The sequence below is a fragment of the Orycteropus afer genome, unplaced genomic scaffold (assembly GCF_000298275.1).
Source record: "Orycteropus afer afer isolate SDZICR_OR568_19922 unplaced genomic scaffold, OryAfe1.0 scaffold00005, whole genome shotgun sequence".
Taxonomy (NCBI): Eukaryota; Metazoa; Chordata; class Mammalia; order Tubulidentata; family Orycteropodidae; genus Orycteropus; species Orycteropus afer.
The window spans coordinates 11001834-11017717 of NW_006921592.1; the positions used below are offsets into that span (position 1 = coordinate 11001834).

At 37.3% G+C, this 15884-nt stretch overlaps 1 protein-coding gene across 1 annotated transcript in view; it reads right to left on the minus strand.

Moving 5' to 3' along the window:
- The window catches only part of LOC103195150 (guanine nucleotide-binding protein G(q) subunit alpha), a 370619-nt gene that overhangs the window by 84352 nt on the left and 270383 nt on the right, over positions 1-15884 (minus strand). The window contains exons 4-5 of the mRNA XM_007938628.2: positions 3753-3881; positions 748-877 (exon numbers count right to left, since the gene is read on the minus strand). Of these exons, the coding sequence (XP_007936819.1) occupies positions 748-877; positions 3753-3881 (259 nt within the window). The remainder of the gene's footprint in view (positions 1-747; positions 878-3752; positions 3882-15884) is intronic.

Consider the following 15884-nt stretch of genomic DNA (forward strand, 5'->3'; position numbering starts at 1 on the left):
GTTTCTATGCCCCTTATTTTTCCTAAATAATCAACTCTGACTCATCATCAAGCCTTTAACATCCTCAAAGTCCATATTTATATCTGTCAAGTTATCATGTAATGGGAAGAAGATGACAATACTGCATCAGTTCTCTGGACAGGCTAGTAAAGACATTTTTTTAACCACTCAAGGCTAAGTAGATGAAATTCTGCAATAAGCAATAGAATCTGGAAGAGCAGCAAGGCCCCATCACCAGGGCACTTCATGACTCCACACGAAGTGATTTAGAGCCCAGCTGCAAAGTCATTCACATTTGCCAAGAGAGGTTTTGAATACTCTTTGGGACCCACCCTTCCACACAAACAATGATTTAAACAAAATGAAAACAAAACAAAACAGGGTGACTCACTCCAACACTCCTCAATTCTATCCTGTAGGAAGAAGGCTGTGACATGATCTGATAGGATTTCTGTGTTGTTATCATTTTCATAGCCTCTGCATAAGTGTTAAAAGTATCAAACAGGATTTAATTAGATCTGAACACATGAACCTTCTCATACATTTGACAGAAGAACTGATGGCTCTGACTGTACCACATGGAAGAGAGACATATATATTAGCTCTTTGGTTATTTTAAAAACCTCTAAATCAACTCTCAAGAAATCACTAAAGTCAGCTCACCCCATACCCCATACACTACCTCCTACCATTTATATGTATCAGATATTAAAATGATAATCCATTGTCTGTCCAAAGAGCACTTACCTCATTGTCTGACTCCACCAGAACTTGATCATATTCACTAAGTGCTACTAGAAACATGATAGAGGTGACATTTTCAAAGCAGTGTATCCATTTTCTTCTCTCTGACCTTTGGCCCCCTACATCCACCATTCTGCAAGTTTAATAATATTCATATTAATCATATATAAAGAAAAAAATTAAAATTGATATAAATATAGCTTCACTTACACATTTAGGAAAAATATCCTCTTTAAAGACAATGGCATCCAAGTCAATTCAACTTTTATTTACTGAGCATCTACTAATTTTCTGTTATCTAGCAAAGGCAAGACATTCTGGGTAATAAATCATTGTGGTTGTTTGAGATTTACCAGATGTGCATAAAAATTTTTTGTTAACTGTGAAAAATATAGCAATCTGTGCACTAAGCCAAATACTGTGTTTTATTTAATCACAGTAATGAAGAGTCAAAAAGAGTAAGTTTTATTTGTGTTAAGCTCTTAATAACAAATACTAAATTTCAATTTCCTTTCCTAGAAGATTTCTCAATGATGCCTGAAATGACTTCAAACACATTTAAAAGTTGCAAGATATTATGTATTTCAAAATGAATGTAACTGTGTGTGATGCTCCAACTTAAGCATTTTGGTCTGTTTGCCCCAAGTAATGGTAATAATTTTTGGATTGCTCTAACCATGTTGAATAACACAGTGCAATAAGCCTTGTGTACAAATCAATTCACAAACCTGCCAAAAGTGAAGTGCTGTATAAAATGTTAAGATGCTACAAGGTGCCATACAGGGGCCATCATTTGAACTGTTTTAAGGATTTGTTTTTAACACATCAAGTCTGTGCTTGTAACATAGTCTGTGAGTTACTACTCAGGCACCAACACCAGACATGAACTTATTTGAGTGATAACGTGTATACGAAAACATCTAGCACAGTGCTTGACACTGAAGCCACCAGACTTGCTTCAATTTGTTGAATCTATATCTTGACTGAAATGTACACAATGTTTGCAGGATAAAATGCCCTCAGAGAATACGCTGGATTAGGTAGAAGAGTCTGAGATCAGGGCTCTTTCTAAGCATTTCTTAACATTGCAGTTGCTTGTTCCTCGTGTTTTTCTGCCTCAAAGCATTAACCCTACACTGAAACATCAAGGAGATTCTAGTGATTGCTTAATTCTTCTAAACGTTTTCCAAGGTGCAGAATAGATACCTGACAGAGCAATGGATCCAGGGAGACCTATGAATTAAGGACATCAGAACCGGAACTTTCAAGGTTTTTAGCAATATTAAAATACTGCATCCTCTCTAATGCTATTGTGTGAATAACATGCTACTCCTTTACATGAAAGTCTTACTTTTTAAAATCCTGTCTCACTAAACCAAAAAACCAAATTCACTGTCATCTAGTTGATTCAATTCATAGTGACTCCTTGGGTTTCCAAGGTGGTATCTCTTCTACGGAAGTAGATCGTTCAACCTTCCTTCCGAGGAGTGGCTGGTGGGTTTGAACTGCCAGCCTCCTGGATAGCAGTCAAATGCTTTAGGCACTATGCCACCAGAGCTCCTGTCTCACTGGGCCATAGAAAATGCTTTTCATGTTGGGGAAAAATAATTCCTCTGAGTGATTACTCTTATGGTCATGGTTAAAAATGTCCTTCAAAAGCTAACGTAAAAAATATGTAGAAAAATTTAAGATGTAGTTCTAATCTGGCTTCAGAATCCACTAACTGTGATGCAATGAGAAGATAAAAGCCCATGAAATTCTATACGCTTTCTAAAAATACTGTATAATACAATAAAAAGAAGGATATTTGGGTGTCGCAAATGAAAGATCTCTAAATGCTATTAATTCAAAACTTAAGCATTATAGAATGCTAACGGGGCCTTGAGGATCATCTAAACCAGCCATTTTATAGGTGAAAAGATTGAGCTCAGAAATATTTCTAAAATGTCACCAACTTTATAGTTATATCTATTTGAGCAGTGTATGACAGCCAGATGTGACCTCAGGTGCAGAAACTGTTTAATAAAACACACAGTCCCTTGGCAATGAGTGACAGATAACCTCCTAATCCAGATCATGTGGTAGGTTAATTCCTAGTTCATACTTCCATATTCCACTCATTCTTCTTCAATGGGACAGGCTTTCCTAAGGAATTAACTTTCTGCACTCACAGACGTATTCATACTAGTAAATCATTAAAGATAACATGGTTTTATTTCTCAAAGCACCATGTGGTTTGTATTCTAATTAAAAGTAAAACTGAGTGATTGTGTAATTAAAGATTAAATGAAAGTACATCAGTATTGTTTATTTTTTCTACTCTCAAAAAATATATAGAATGCTTCTGCTGAAGTATTACCCAGAAAGAACAGCAGTAGTGATAAAGGAGGTAATACATTTTCATTGTACTTTCAAATATAAATTTAGACTAGGTTAATTAACCTGTTTTCACAACCGTTTGGAAATTTTCAAGAAACTTATTTTATGGATATAAAGTACTGCATTTTTTACTGGTATTGAGAAATTGTGTATTGGTCTCTCTTAAAACAGTTGGAAGAAACATTAACATGGAAGCTTCTGATAACATAATTTCTATTATTGACAGTCTAAGATCATTCATATCTTACATACTTCTAAAAATATATACATTGTGTTCATAGATAAATGATTCAAAAGAATTATAGTTACAACCAATGTTTCAGTAACTGATTTTGTCCAACCACCAACTAACTAAGATTTCATTAATTTCTTGGTGATTTAAACTGAAATCCACATCTGTATCGTTCCTTTCCTACCTTTCAGGAATATTATGTTATAAATTTGTGCGTCTAACACCAAGAGCTGGAATCAGCTTATTGCCAACTAAGAACAACCACCATGGTAATAACGGATACAAAGGCTATATGTTTTTTTAATATTTGACCATATGATTTTAAAATGTACAGAGATCACTAAGTGTATTCAAGGCACAATAGCTAGGAAGTGGGTTTTATGGACTTGGTTACTACCTGAAAATGACACTTTGTAAGTCAAAAGGGTATTCGATGATCCCTGTAGTGGGGACTCGAACTCTAAGCACATCTTGTTGAGTAGGCAGATAGGCAGGGTCAGCTACGCGGTCCAAGTCATTAAGATAGCTGAGGAGGGAAGATACAATGAGAATGTCAGTAATACCATCACACCAAATCTGTCTATACAAAGGGATGGGCAAAAATGTGTCAAAAGAGAGAAATAAAGGAGAAAAAGAAAAATACCATAAGGCAGTAGAAAAGCTTGAGATGTAGATGGATAGAGTCAGTCTTCCATTATTCAGAATACGGTTATACATCTATGGGTTACCTTGTTACCATACTGCTTGGGTTTCTTCTTTTAGTATCATTTAGGACTCATGCAAAAAGTAAAGGATAAAAAAAATGGAAAGGAAATTCAAGTTCATCCTCTACCATTTAGTTGCTTAGCAGGTCTGGTTGGCAAAGCAATAGTGTAGAGCAAATAGGTTTTTAATTATTTATAAAAATCTATTTGTATAAATAGATAGATAACAGAGTTGCACATGAGGTCAAGATTTTTTGCATTTTTGCAGATATAGAAGTTTTTTCCTAATAAATTTTCTTATTATCCATTGACAGGACAACAAGATACCATGCCCTAAATTCTGCTCAAAGCCTAATGCATTCATGATTCATGTGAAGACAGGAGGCTTCTAGTTTACTGCAGTAATAATGTCTAAGGTCAAATATTCCAAATGCTTAGTCACCTTAACTTTTAATTTATCAGGTTCTATGATACTTTTTATTACCTTAAAAATAAAAACTTTTAATTTTGAAATAATTCCAAAAGTAATTGCAAAAAGTAGTTGCAAAAATATTACAGAGAGTTCCCATGTACCCTTCACCCAGCATCCCTTAAAGATAACATCTTACATAACTACATTATCAAAAGCAGGAAACTGACACTGATACAATTCTACTAACTAAACTACATACCTTATTTGGACTTCAAAAGTTTTCATGTGCAGCCATGTTTTTTGGTGTGTGTATGTGTGTATGTAGTTCTAGAGAGCCTGGTGGCACAGTGGTTAAAGTAGTGCTTGGCTGCTAACTGAAAGGTTGGCAGTTTGAACCCACCAGCCACTCCACAGGAGAAAGAAGTGGCAATCTGCTTCCATAAAGATGATAGCCTTGGAAACCCAACGGGGCAATTCCGCTCTATCCTATAGGGTCATTATGACTTGAAATTGACTCAGTGGGACACAAAAACAACAACATATAGTTCTAGGAAATTATATCACATCATGGACTCACTGCTACAATCAAGACACAAAACTGCTTTATCACCAAAAAGAAATTCCTATGTCACCCCTCCCAACTCTAATCCCTGGCAACCACAAATCTGTTCTCCATCAGTATTTTATCATTTCAAAAATGTTATGTCCCATTACCTTTTTATTTTCCCAAAGTACAAAAATTAATTTATGACTTTGAGAATGATATAACTTGATAATTTTTTTCTGAGAGGTATCTTCATGATTTTAACAAGTGACTATGCTACTGTTGAGGATGAAACATCAGATTTGGTTTCAAAACACACAAAGTGATTATGCAAAGTAACTAGCTTGTGAATAAAGTCTAAAGTAGGAGAGGGAGCATTAATAGAATCATGAAGAAGTAGATATTCAAAACTTTTATTTGTGCCCGAATATAAGACACAGGGAGTTCTGATCTAACTGATAGGGACAGTCTGGTGCAGAGCCTGTTATAATATGACCTACTTCAGGGAAGAACTATGTCTTAGTCATCTTAATTTCTGCCACTGTATCTAAAATAGTGTCTGGCAAATAGCCCCAAAAACAAAACAAAAATTCACCATCATCGAGTGATGGAGCAGCTGGTGGATTTGAACTGCAGAACTTTCAGTTAGCAGCTGAATATTGTAACCACTGTGCCACCAGGGATCCTTTACTAAGTATGTATTCGTTTCATATATGGATTTTCTATACTGAGATTTAGTTTTAGCACTATTTAAACATCATTCTTTCTAGTCTACCACTCATCTATCAGTTTGTCATGCTGTGGTGACTTGTGTGTTGCTATTAAGCTAGAAGCTATGCACCAGTATTGCAAATACCAGCAGGGTTACCGTGCCCATTGTGGACAGGTTTCCATGGAGCTTCCACACTAAGACAGCTGAGGAAGAAAGACTTGGAGATCTACTTCTAATACTTATTGTTGTTTGTTGTTGTTTACTGTAGAGTCAGGCCCGACTCACAGCGACCCCTCCTTGGGTTTCCGAGGTGGTATCACTACAGAAGTAGGTTGCCCAACCTTCCTTCCGAGGAGTGGCTGGTGGTCTAATAGCCAAAGAAAACTCTATGACTTACAATAGAACACTGTCCAATACAGTGCTGGAAGATGAGCCCCCTAGGGGGAGAGACACTCAAAACACACAATGGCCACAACAATGGAACAAATCAGCAGACATTAGTAACAGAGCCACCATCTGTCTGTCAGTCTGTCACACTGTGGTGGCTTGCACGTTGCAGCGATGCTGGAAGCTGTGCCACCAGTGCTTCACATACCAGCAGGGTCACCCATCATGGGCAGGCGTCAGCAGAGCATCCAGACTAACACCGACTAGGAAGAAGGACCTGGTGACCTGCTTCTGAAAATTGGCCAGTGAAAGCCTTATGGATCACAATTAGGACACTGTCTGATTCATCTGCTTTGGATGAATTGCTAGAGGAAGACATCATGCTTGGTGAAAAAGAGGGTCAAAGACAGTGAGGGAGACCCTCGTGAGATAGATTGGCATAATAGCTACAATGATGGATTTGCACAGGAGGATCACAGGAGCAGGCAATGTTTTCTTCTGTTGCATATTTTGTTCTATTGCACATAAGGTCATCCACCATGAGTTAGTGTCAACAGCAGATATCTTATCTATTCTTATTAATGTTGTTTCCATATGAATGATACCCTTAAATTTGAAACCAAATGTTAAAAATAAATATTAATTTAAGTCTATATGATTCATGAACTCACAGAACAATAGAACTAACTCTGATTTTAACTAAGAAGAAAAATTACTGCCCTTTTGGAGGTATATCAATTCTTTAAGATGAAAAAAAAAAAAAAGTCAGCCTGGAAATTCCTACTGCAAAGCATCTAATTAGTATTCTACTGGTCTTATCCCAAACACATCAATGACTCTCTAGCTGGCAATTAGCTCTCTACTGACGGATGGGAACTTGCCTGATATCTTTAATTGTTATAAAACTGGCTGGAGGAGGAAGAAGGGAAGGCTTGGAGAACATGGGCATGAGATGCATGAAGGAGATATTAAAAAAAAATGGATGGGACCTGAAATTTTAGGAAGTATCTTCGAATGGTTTTACAGTGGTCTCAATTTTCTGATGGTATTTAACAAGCCTATTTTCCAAGAGTTGGTCTGTATCTCATTTTATAGACAAAGCAGCTGATGACAACATAAATGCAAAAATCAACTGGCTACTCCACAGAGACAGATTTTCTAATTTATCAGCTCCTTGGATTGAATATCTTGAAATGAACATATATCTTGAAAGACAAAAGATCACCACTTATTGAACTACTGTATATATTCCAGAGGAATCTAAGATTTTAAATAAGCATTGGCAAGTTTGTTCAGGAATATGTTACCCAAAAACCATGTCCCCTCACTTAATGCCATACACAGAGGTCAGAACAGAAGGTGCTAATTTTTTGTACAAAGTACTATGGTGTTCCTGTGGTAGCGAAATTGTGGCTTTCTGTTTCCTGAAGATGAACCAAACAGAATACTTGCTGCTGCTCCAATTTTAAACACGGATGTGTATTTTGCACAGGAGGATTAAAAGAACTAGCACATGAAGAGGGAAAGTTAGCTGTCACACTGCACTACAGGAACCTTGAAGAGTCTCTCCCCAATTCAGAAGGAGGCACCAAGCTCCCTGAGGAAACAGTCTCTGGTGAGATGGAATTAGAGAACATACCTACAACTGACAACCACCGGTGGGGCTTAGAGCCTGTCCTAAAAAAAATCAGTGGTATGAATCCAGGGCACTACCAAGATACTAGCTGAATACCTAAAACACTCATACTGCAAGGACAAATGTGCAGGAATGGTATTTTCCCCTCTTCATCGCTCCTTTTCAAAGTGAGTAGAGTTCACAGAAAATACAAAGTGAGTAGAGTTCACAGAAAATAAGTGACTTATGCTGAGCACGTAGTGCTGGCCAAGTTCTCTTCTATCTTTCCACAGCGCAGGCATCATCACAGTTCAAGGCAAGGAAATGGCCATTGAAGATGTGCCACACAGGCCTGATTAACAAGACAGTAAGTTCAAAGTTCTTCCCGGACATTCCTGTTGCCTTTCCTCACTGGGAAAGCCTACTTGGAGTAAAAATGCTAAATTTATCAAGTTTAACAAAACAAAAGGGCTGAAAGGGATTTTATGGGTGCTGCTAGTTGCAGCGCACATCATCTAGAACTAAAAGCAAACCACAACAAGGCAAAAGAATAGCAAAACAGTAACAAACCTGCAAACAAACAAACAACACACAAACTACATTCTCCTAAAGGAAGGTCTAGGCGGTGCAGAGGCTACCCTAAGACTGAAGATATATTACAATATGTGAAGCACGTAAAACCTGCAGACAACCAAAACTTCCTTTTTAAAAGGTGCACGCCTGCCAAGGAAAGGCCTGTGGGAGGAGCCTCTACCTACAGAAGCCCAAACTCCATGCTCTGCCCTCATTCTGGGCTTACAGAAGTGGAGGCACCTACAGCAATGTCTGCATTTCACATTTGCTTGGGACAAAAACTACTCTATTCCCCTAGAAATGAAGTTCCATCATGATAGGACTGGTATACCCCCAAGTGTTAGGTCTTGTCACATTTTGAGAAAAGATGCAGGGATAATCTCTTGACTGAATTGTAACTTCCCACGTAAGCAACTCTTGTAGAGGAAAAGCTTTGGTGGAATATGGAGGTTGGGTTCATGTTGGATTATTCCATTCATTTAACCTTTTAAAAAGAAACACCGAGGTCTGAACAAATTTATATGGCTAAGTAAATTCAGAAAGTTAATTATAGCTATAATTTGTTTTGTAGAAATGATTTTGAGTGGCTGCTGAGGTCATTCTCAGGGTGTTGCTATGGTGACAGGCACAAGGTACATTTCCAAGGCAATGTATGTGTAACAAGTAGCTGGCATAGCCTCCTCTGATGTCAGGAAGAAAAGCCTCCCCTGGTATATGTGGGTCTTACTTAACTGTCTAAGAGACAAGATGTCTTTAAGACTGTGTCAGAAAATAGGAGGTTAGATGCTTAAACTCACTTTACCCCAATCCTATCATTATATTCTCTGGACTTTAATGATTTTCTAGTGCACTGAGACATCCAACAATTAATAATTTGGTAATTAATAAAATTAATAAATAACTATGTTTTTCCATTTATGTTTGCCCAGTTATGGCTGTCACACTCTGCTAGGTCAGGGACCAACTGCAACTACCTTGTACATGGCTGTATCGCCAGCACTTGGCCAAGTGCCTGGAACACAGCAGTTGCTCAACATGTGAACCAAATTAAAACTACTTTATGGAAAGTGCTATTGTAGTTAGAAAGGCAAGTTACACTTTTTAGGAGAAAACATAGGAGAAGGGAGGTTGTTGGCTACAACTCTTCACATAATTACCTCTCTGGGCTATTACTGGTCTACATTATGTAAGAACTAAATAGTGAATTAAACCGCCTCTGACAAATATAACAACAACACAGAAAGGAAAGGCATCATTTATTTAACTTCATTTAGCTGATGTGCTTCCTGATCTTTATGTTCTGGCCACACAATGATATAATTTGCATGTCCATTGTATTCCTGTTAGTATCAAGTTTTCAGGCTTTGGAATGCTCTCTATCCCAGCACAAACCTAGGAAGTGGGATCTTAACAACAGATAGTTCTAACACAAACTTTTTAAAGAAAGAATTAGGTTTGTGGTGGTTTTCAGTGAAAAGTGAGGCAACAAGGAAACTCATGCAGTAGAATTTCAACAATGCCTTTCCTACCATGAGAAAAATGCAGGGTCCTTTGGAATTCCAACAACACATTTGACTATGACCGAGTCATTATGGAAGGAGCTCTGGTGGCATTGTGGTTAAGGCATTGGGCTGCTAACCAAAAGGTAAGTGGTCCGTGGGAGGAAGATGAGGCAATCTACTTCCGCAAAGATTTACAGAATTGGAAACCCAATGGGGGTCGCTATGAGTTGGAAATGATTCAATGACAGTGAGTTTGGAGTATTTTAGGTACTCTGATGGTGTAGTGGATAAGGCATTTGGCTGCCAACCAGAAGGTCAGTGGTTCAAACCCACCAGCCATTCTGCAGAAGGGAGATAGGGTGATCCACTTCCGTAGATTTAAAGCCTTTTGGAAACCCAATGGGGGTCAGTATGATTTGGAATTGACTAGATGGCAGTGAGTTTTGTTTGGTTTTGATGGTAGGTACTGGGATATGAACTCATGGGTTGTGATTCCTGCCTGCAAGGAGTTTACCAACTTGTGGGAGGAAAAGCATTACTTCAAGAGAAGGAATGGTGGGATCTGTTTGGGATGGAATGAGCATTTCTGTATTTTTCGGCAGTCATCTTCTGGGAACCTGTTGGAACTGTCTCTAATCATTGGTGATAATCCACAAACATTCCTATTCTGTAGTACGACAGATTTGCATGAAAGATTTAAGGAAATCATGTCTACTAGTTTGCAATTGTATCAATTATGTTCTTTATATGTTTAACTTCAGTTATCAACTCTGGCTACAGAAAGAAAAATTAAAATTCAGAAATGGGACATAATTTATAAATTAAAATGATTAAAACCACATGAGAGAAGCTTAAACTTCACCAAAATAATATGCCAAATCACATATGGCATTTTCACTCTTGAATTTGTTTTTAAAAGAGACCTCAACTGTTTCCTAATTTTGACAATAGTTTGTCAATAACTCTTTTAAATTGACCTTCAAACTTAATTTACACTCCAATCTGACAAGTAAGGAGAACTTATTTTTTAAAATATTTTTTAAATTAAAAAGAATAAAGCCCTACCACTTATGCCGGTAAGGATAATTGAAATCTAAACCAAGAACAGCACAGAATGCAAGTATTTGGTCTTTGCTTTTTTTAAAATGAAAGGAACAGAATAAAACAGAGATATAATTTTTCCAATAAAACATACTTGAAGTGAGGTTTATGAAATTTAATAAAAATTATAAGTATACAACCTTCAGTAATTATATATCAAAAGGAGAAAAGCATTGTGGGAGGTAAGGAGAAAAGGAAACCTCTGATATTTGGTGTAAATTCAACCACCTATAATTAGACAAAAGAAAACAGCATCTGGGGGCATTCAAAGAACGATGCTATGGGATGGGAGAAGGAGGGCTCTTCAAGTCCTGTGTAAAGGCCTCCCACATTGTAACAGATTTAGCATTCAGACCCAATATTAAGATGAAGTTCTGGCACAGAAGGTAATCCTGGGTAGATTTTCACATTTTTAATTACTGAAAAGAAGGTTAGAAAAAGTAGGTCAGCTTCATTAAAAAAATTAAGAAGACCTTATTGTGAGGGAAGCAATCTTTGGGGAACGGAAAGCTAGATCATGCCAGGAGATTTGATTTGACACTGTCAAAAACAGTGGAAGATAAGGAAAAACCAGAAGCACATGGTTATTGTGCAGCTGATATATGACCACCAGGATCAATAGGGAGAAGTGAGAGAAACTGTGAAAGTGAACTTTAAAAAAGAAAATAATAACTAATAATCTGGTAAGGCTGGTTAGCTGCATGAGAATGCATTACTCAAACACTTCCATCTCCTGAAGAGCTCATTTTGTGGTGGACAAGTCAACTGCCCTTCCTCCTCTTTAACACCTGGCACACTGTAATTAGAGTTCAACGTGATACAGCATTTATTACAGGGATTTTGTTCATAGGAAGTGACTTGTTTTCAATACAAAATTCCATGTTTAAAACAAAGATTACTCAGTGGTAGCAGGTAGGTTACAATTCTACAGTTTACGAAAACTATTCAAGACAGAGTTGTGTGTGATAAGAGAAAAGCTTTAGGGAATATGTACTTCAATTTTCCTTTGCCAAAGAGCTAAACCAATCCAGACTCTTAAAACTAAGTATCTCAGAAGAAAAAGAAAAGTGTCCTATCACTGCATCTGGTAAACAGGTTTCAGAATCATGAATCTTATAAAGACAGAGTTGTTCTGAATATAGAAAGAGCCCAGAAACCAGTATCAGGTAGATGCCAGGGCCAGGCTTGGGCTCATAGATTCCCAAGTCTGGTACTCAAACAAATGCATCATCTTCATAATTAAAAACAAAAACAAAACAACAAGAGAGAGAGAGAGGGAGAGAATCTTTTTCAATTTGCCTACTTGGCTTTGTTCACTTGCTCATCATTTATATGGCAACTTTCAAAGCTGTGGACTAATTTTGACCCAATTTTTATACTTTTAAAACATACCAAGAAACATCTGAAGATCTGAAGACTGATTTTTATTCCAGTCTGCTTATCTTGAAATGTAATGGCAGTGTTTAATTCAGTTAATTTACACATATATATTGAGAACTGGTTGGGTATATGTTAAGTTCTAAAGCAATGTGTTGTTGGATAGAGGGGCATAATACAGGGAGTTGGTAGCAAATATGTTAAAATATATACAGGTAGTCCCTGACTTACATCAAGTTTCCATTCCAGTCCCGTCGTAAGTCAGTTTTGATGTAAGTAAATACCTTTTTTTTTTTTTTAGTTTTTGTTATTATTGCCTTTTATTATCAGTACCTTTATAAATCCTACCTTTACTTGGAGATTTCAGAGTTGCATGAGAATGACAGCGGCAAATTATGTCCTGCAATACTGTATGTAGTACATATTACTAAGGATAAGGTATACAAAAAATGTGAACGGTGGTAAATATTCAGTGCCAAATTGTAAGCAACTAACAATGTGCAGAAGACTCTACAAGGGCACAGAACAACAACAACAACAATGAATACAATAAGAAAGGAGAGATGATTATGAACTGTAGTCACTAGAGCATGGTGTTGAGAAGAAGTGGGGGTGAGTTACAACTTGCAGACTGAATGGGATTTGAATAGGCAGAAAAGAGAGGAGGAGGAAGATGGGAAGAAATAAGGAAAAGTACAGAATTTACTTTTGGGGGGGGGGGTGCAGGAGCTCCAACCAAAAACCAAACCAAACTCACTGCCACTGAGTCATTCCTGACTCATAGTGACCCCTCCTTAAGTTTCTGAGGTGAAATCTCTATGGAAGTAGATTGCCCAATCTTCCTTCTGAGGAATGGCTGGTGGGTTTGAACTGCCAGTCTTCTGGTTAGCAGTCAAATGCCTTAGGCACTATGGCACCAGAGCTCCCCTAAAAGCTCCAACCATGATAAAAAGTGAATAATAAGGACCATGTCTTAGAATCATCAGAGTTCACTGTGCAAGACAAATGTAGGGTTTCTTTTGTTTTGTTTTGTAATTGTTGTTATCATTTCTTTATTTTACTCTTGCAAAACTTTATTAGGAGATGTGACTCATTAGATAACAAAATAAAACAAAAATAGAGTAAGTCATCCAAGTGAAAAAATGACACCCCAGGTTATTATTGTCCCTCTTTAAAAAGAGCACAGATATTCTAGATCAATGCCTTTTTCTGAATGCAATAGTAAATTAACCATGCAGAGAATAATTCCTCTGTTCATTACATTTCCAGGTAAATCTGAGGGTGCCAGGTTTTCACCTGACTGGATGGGATAATGGTTTCTCAGATAAAGGCAGTCCACTGTAATAGTCTCAAAGGACTTGAGAATTTAGAAGAGAATTTAGAGATTATAGATCACATGCTATGTCTGAGGAAAGTGAGGCTTACTTAGTCAAAGTCTCAGAGGCATTAAGTGGCAGCAGGAATAGGATCTACCACTGGACCCTGACCCAATGCTCTCAACATACAACAGTCTTGTATGTTGAGAGACGCTTCTATTTTTTTTTTTCAATCATCAGATAAATAGCAAAATCAGGACAGCTGCATGAATCAGAGCCAACATTCCCTGGGGTTCAAATATTTGACTCATCAGTCAGCAACTTTTTATTTAACAATGTAACTCTTGAAGAAGGATTTGGTCCTATATCATGTAGATGTGTTAACCTACCTCTGAAATTCTTTTTGCATTTAAATTCAACATGGTACATAATATATAAGCACAGGGCTATAGTCTGACCCCATTAAAGATGTAAGCATGCAGTTAGAAGCGAATTCCAAAATTGACTTAAGTCCGAAAGCCAATTTATGCATGTACATTGGACTTAAGTCCTCTAGAATATATGTAATTTCAAGATGGCGTCTGTTCTACCGATCACCCTGGAGGTGACTTTGGTAAAGTAAGATTAGGGATTCTGTGCTCTCTTAAGACAAATATGGATACTGCAATCTTCAGCTGAAACCTGCAATGAGAGAGGAGTTTTCTCACTATATGCCAGTGTGATAGATTTGTGCTCTCTGGCTAATGTGAGGGAGCTGCTGGTACTGTAGGCAGTGAACTCATTTGACCTGATGTCTCAGTATATTAAAGCAGGTGGTGAACCCCAGAAAAAAAATGGAAACCTACAGCCATCTGTTTACTGTGCTCTTTATCTAAAGATATTCAGAGCCCTCAGGCTGTTTATCGATAACAAAAAAATTAATAAAGGAATCTACAAAACTTTCTAGCATCTTAAAAAGGCTTTTGTTTTTTCAGTAAAGTGGTTGGAAGAATGCAGCAAATTAAAGTCAACTGCAAGTTTATCCTAAACTGCTTATCCATCTTTTGAAAATTCCTACCTTCTTGTTTCTAGGTTCCTATCTGTTCCTTGAGACATCTGATTGCTTGTTATGATCAGCAAGTTGGCTAATCAAAGTAGAGAAAGAGATGTTCAGATCAGTTCCCAGGGCCCGTACTGGCTCCAGTGTGACTCCAAAGAAAAGTTAATTGGGGGGGCGGAGATGGTGTAAAACACTGTAGGCTAAAATGAAGTTTCTGAATTATCTATGACTTAGAATATAGTATGAATAATTGAGGTTTAGCTACCTATGGCTAAGTTTTCAGGGTGATCACCGAAAAGAAATCCTATATAGTAAGTCTCATACAATTTTCTCTCTTGACTTTATAAATATGAGAACACCTGTAGGCAACATTAATAAAGACTGATACATAATTTGTATTTTTCATGGTAGATGATCTATAAAAGCATCTAAACTTAAATATTCACACAACTATTATTCTATCATTTATCTACCTAACAACTGTCAAATGTCTATTTATCTATTTTTTTCCTTCCTTCTTTCCTTCCATTTACCCACCCCTTCACCCATCTATCCATCCATCCATTGTAAGATAATATTTCATATTACTTAAAAGCCTGGGCTCTGGAGTCAGAAAACATGAATTCAATCTCTGTAGGACCCTGGAGAAATTACTCAACATTTTGGAGACCTGGTTTCCTCCTCTGTTATATGGGGATAATGAGAACCAGCTACCTATTTGGGTGGCTTTAAGGATGAAATCAAATGATGCGTGTAAATGACTAAGCACAGAATAAAAAATATAGTAGGTGTTCACTAAATAGCAGCCATTGTTGCTTTAAGGAGCACTGGTGGTGCAAGGGTTAAAGCATTTGGCTGCTAACCAAAAGGTCAGTGGTTTGAACCCATCCGCAGTTCCATGGAAGAAAGATGAGGCAGTCTGCTTCTACAAAGATTAACATCCTTGGAAACTATATGGGGCAGTTCTACCTTATCCTATAGAGGAGCTATGAGTCAGAAATGACTCAGTGGAAGTGAGTTTTTTATTTGCTATCTAGTGCTTTTGATAGTATAGCCTTTCAGCTCCTGTTATGGTTGTTAGGTGCTATCTAGTCAGTTCTGAATCATAGCGACCCTATGTACAACAGAACAAAACACTGCCCAGTCCTAGTCTACCCTCACAATCACTGTTATGTTTGAGTCCATTGTTACAGCCATTGTGTCAATCCATCTTGTTGAGGATCTTCCTCTTTTTTGCTAACAGTCTA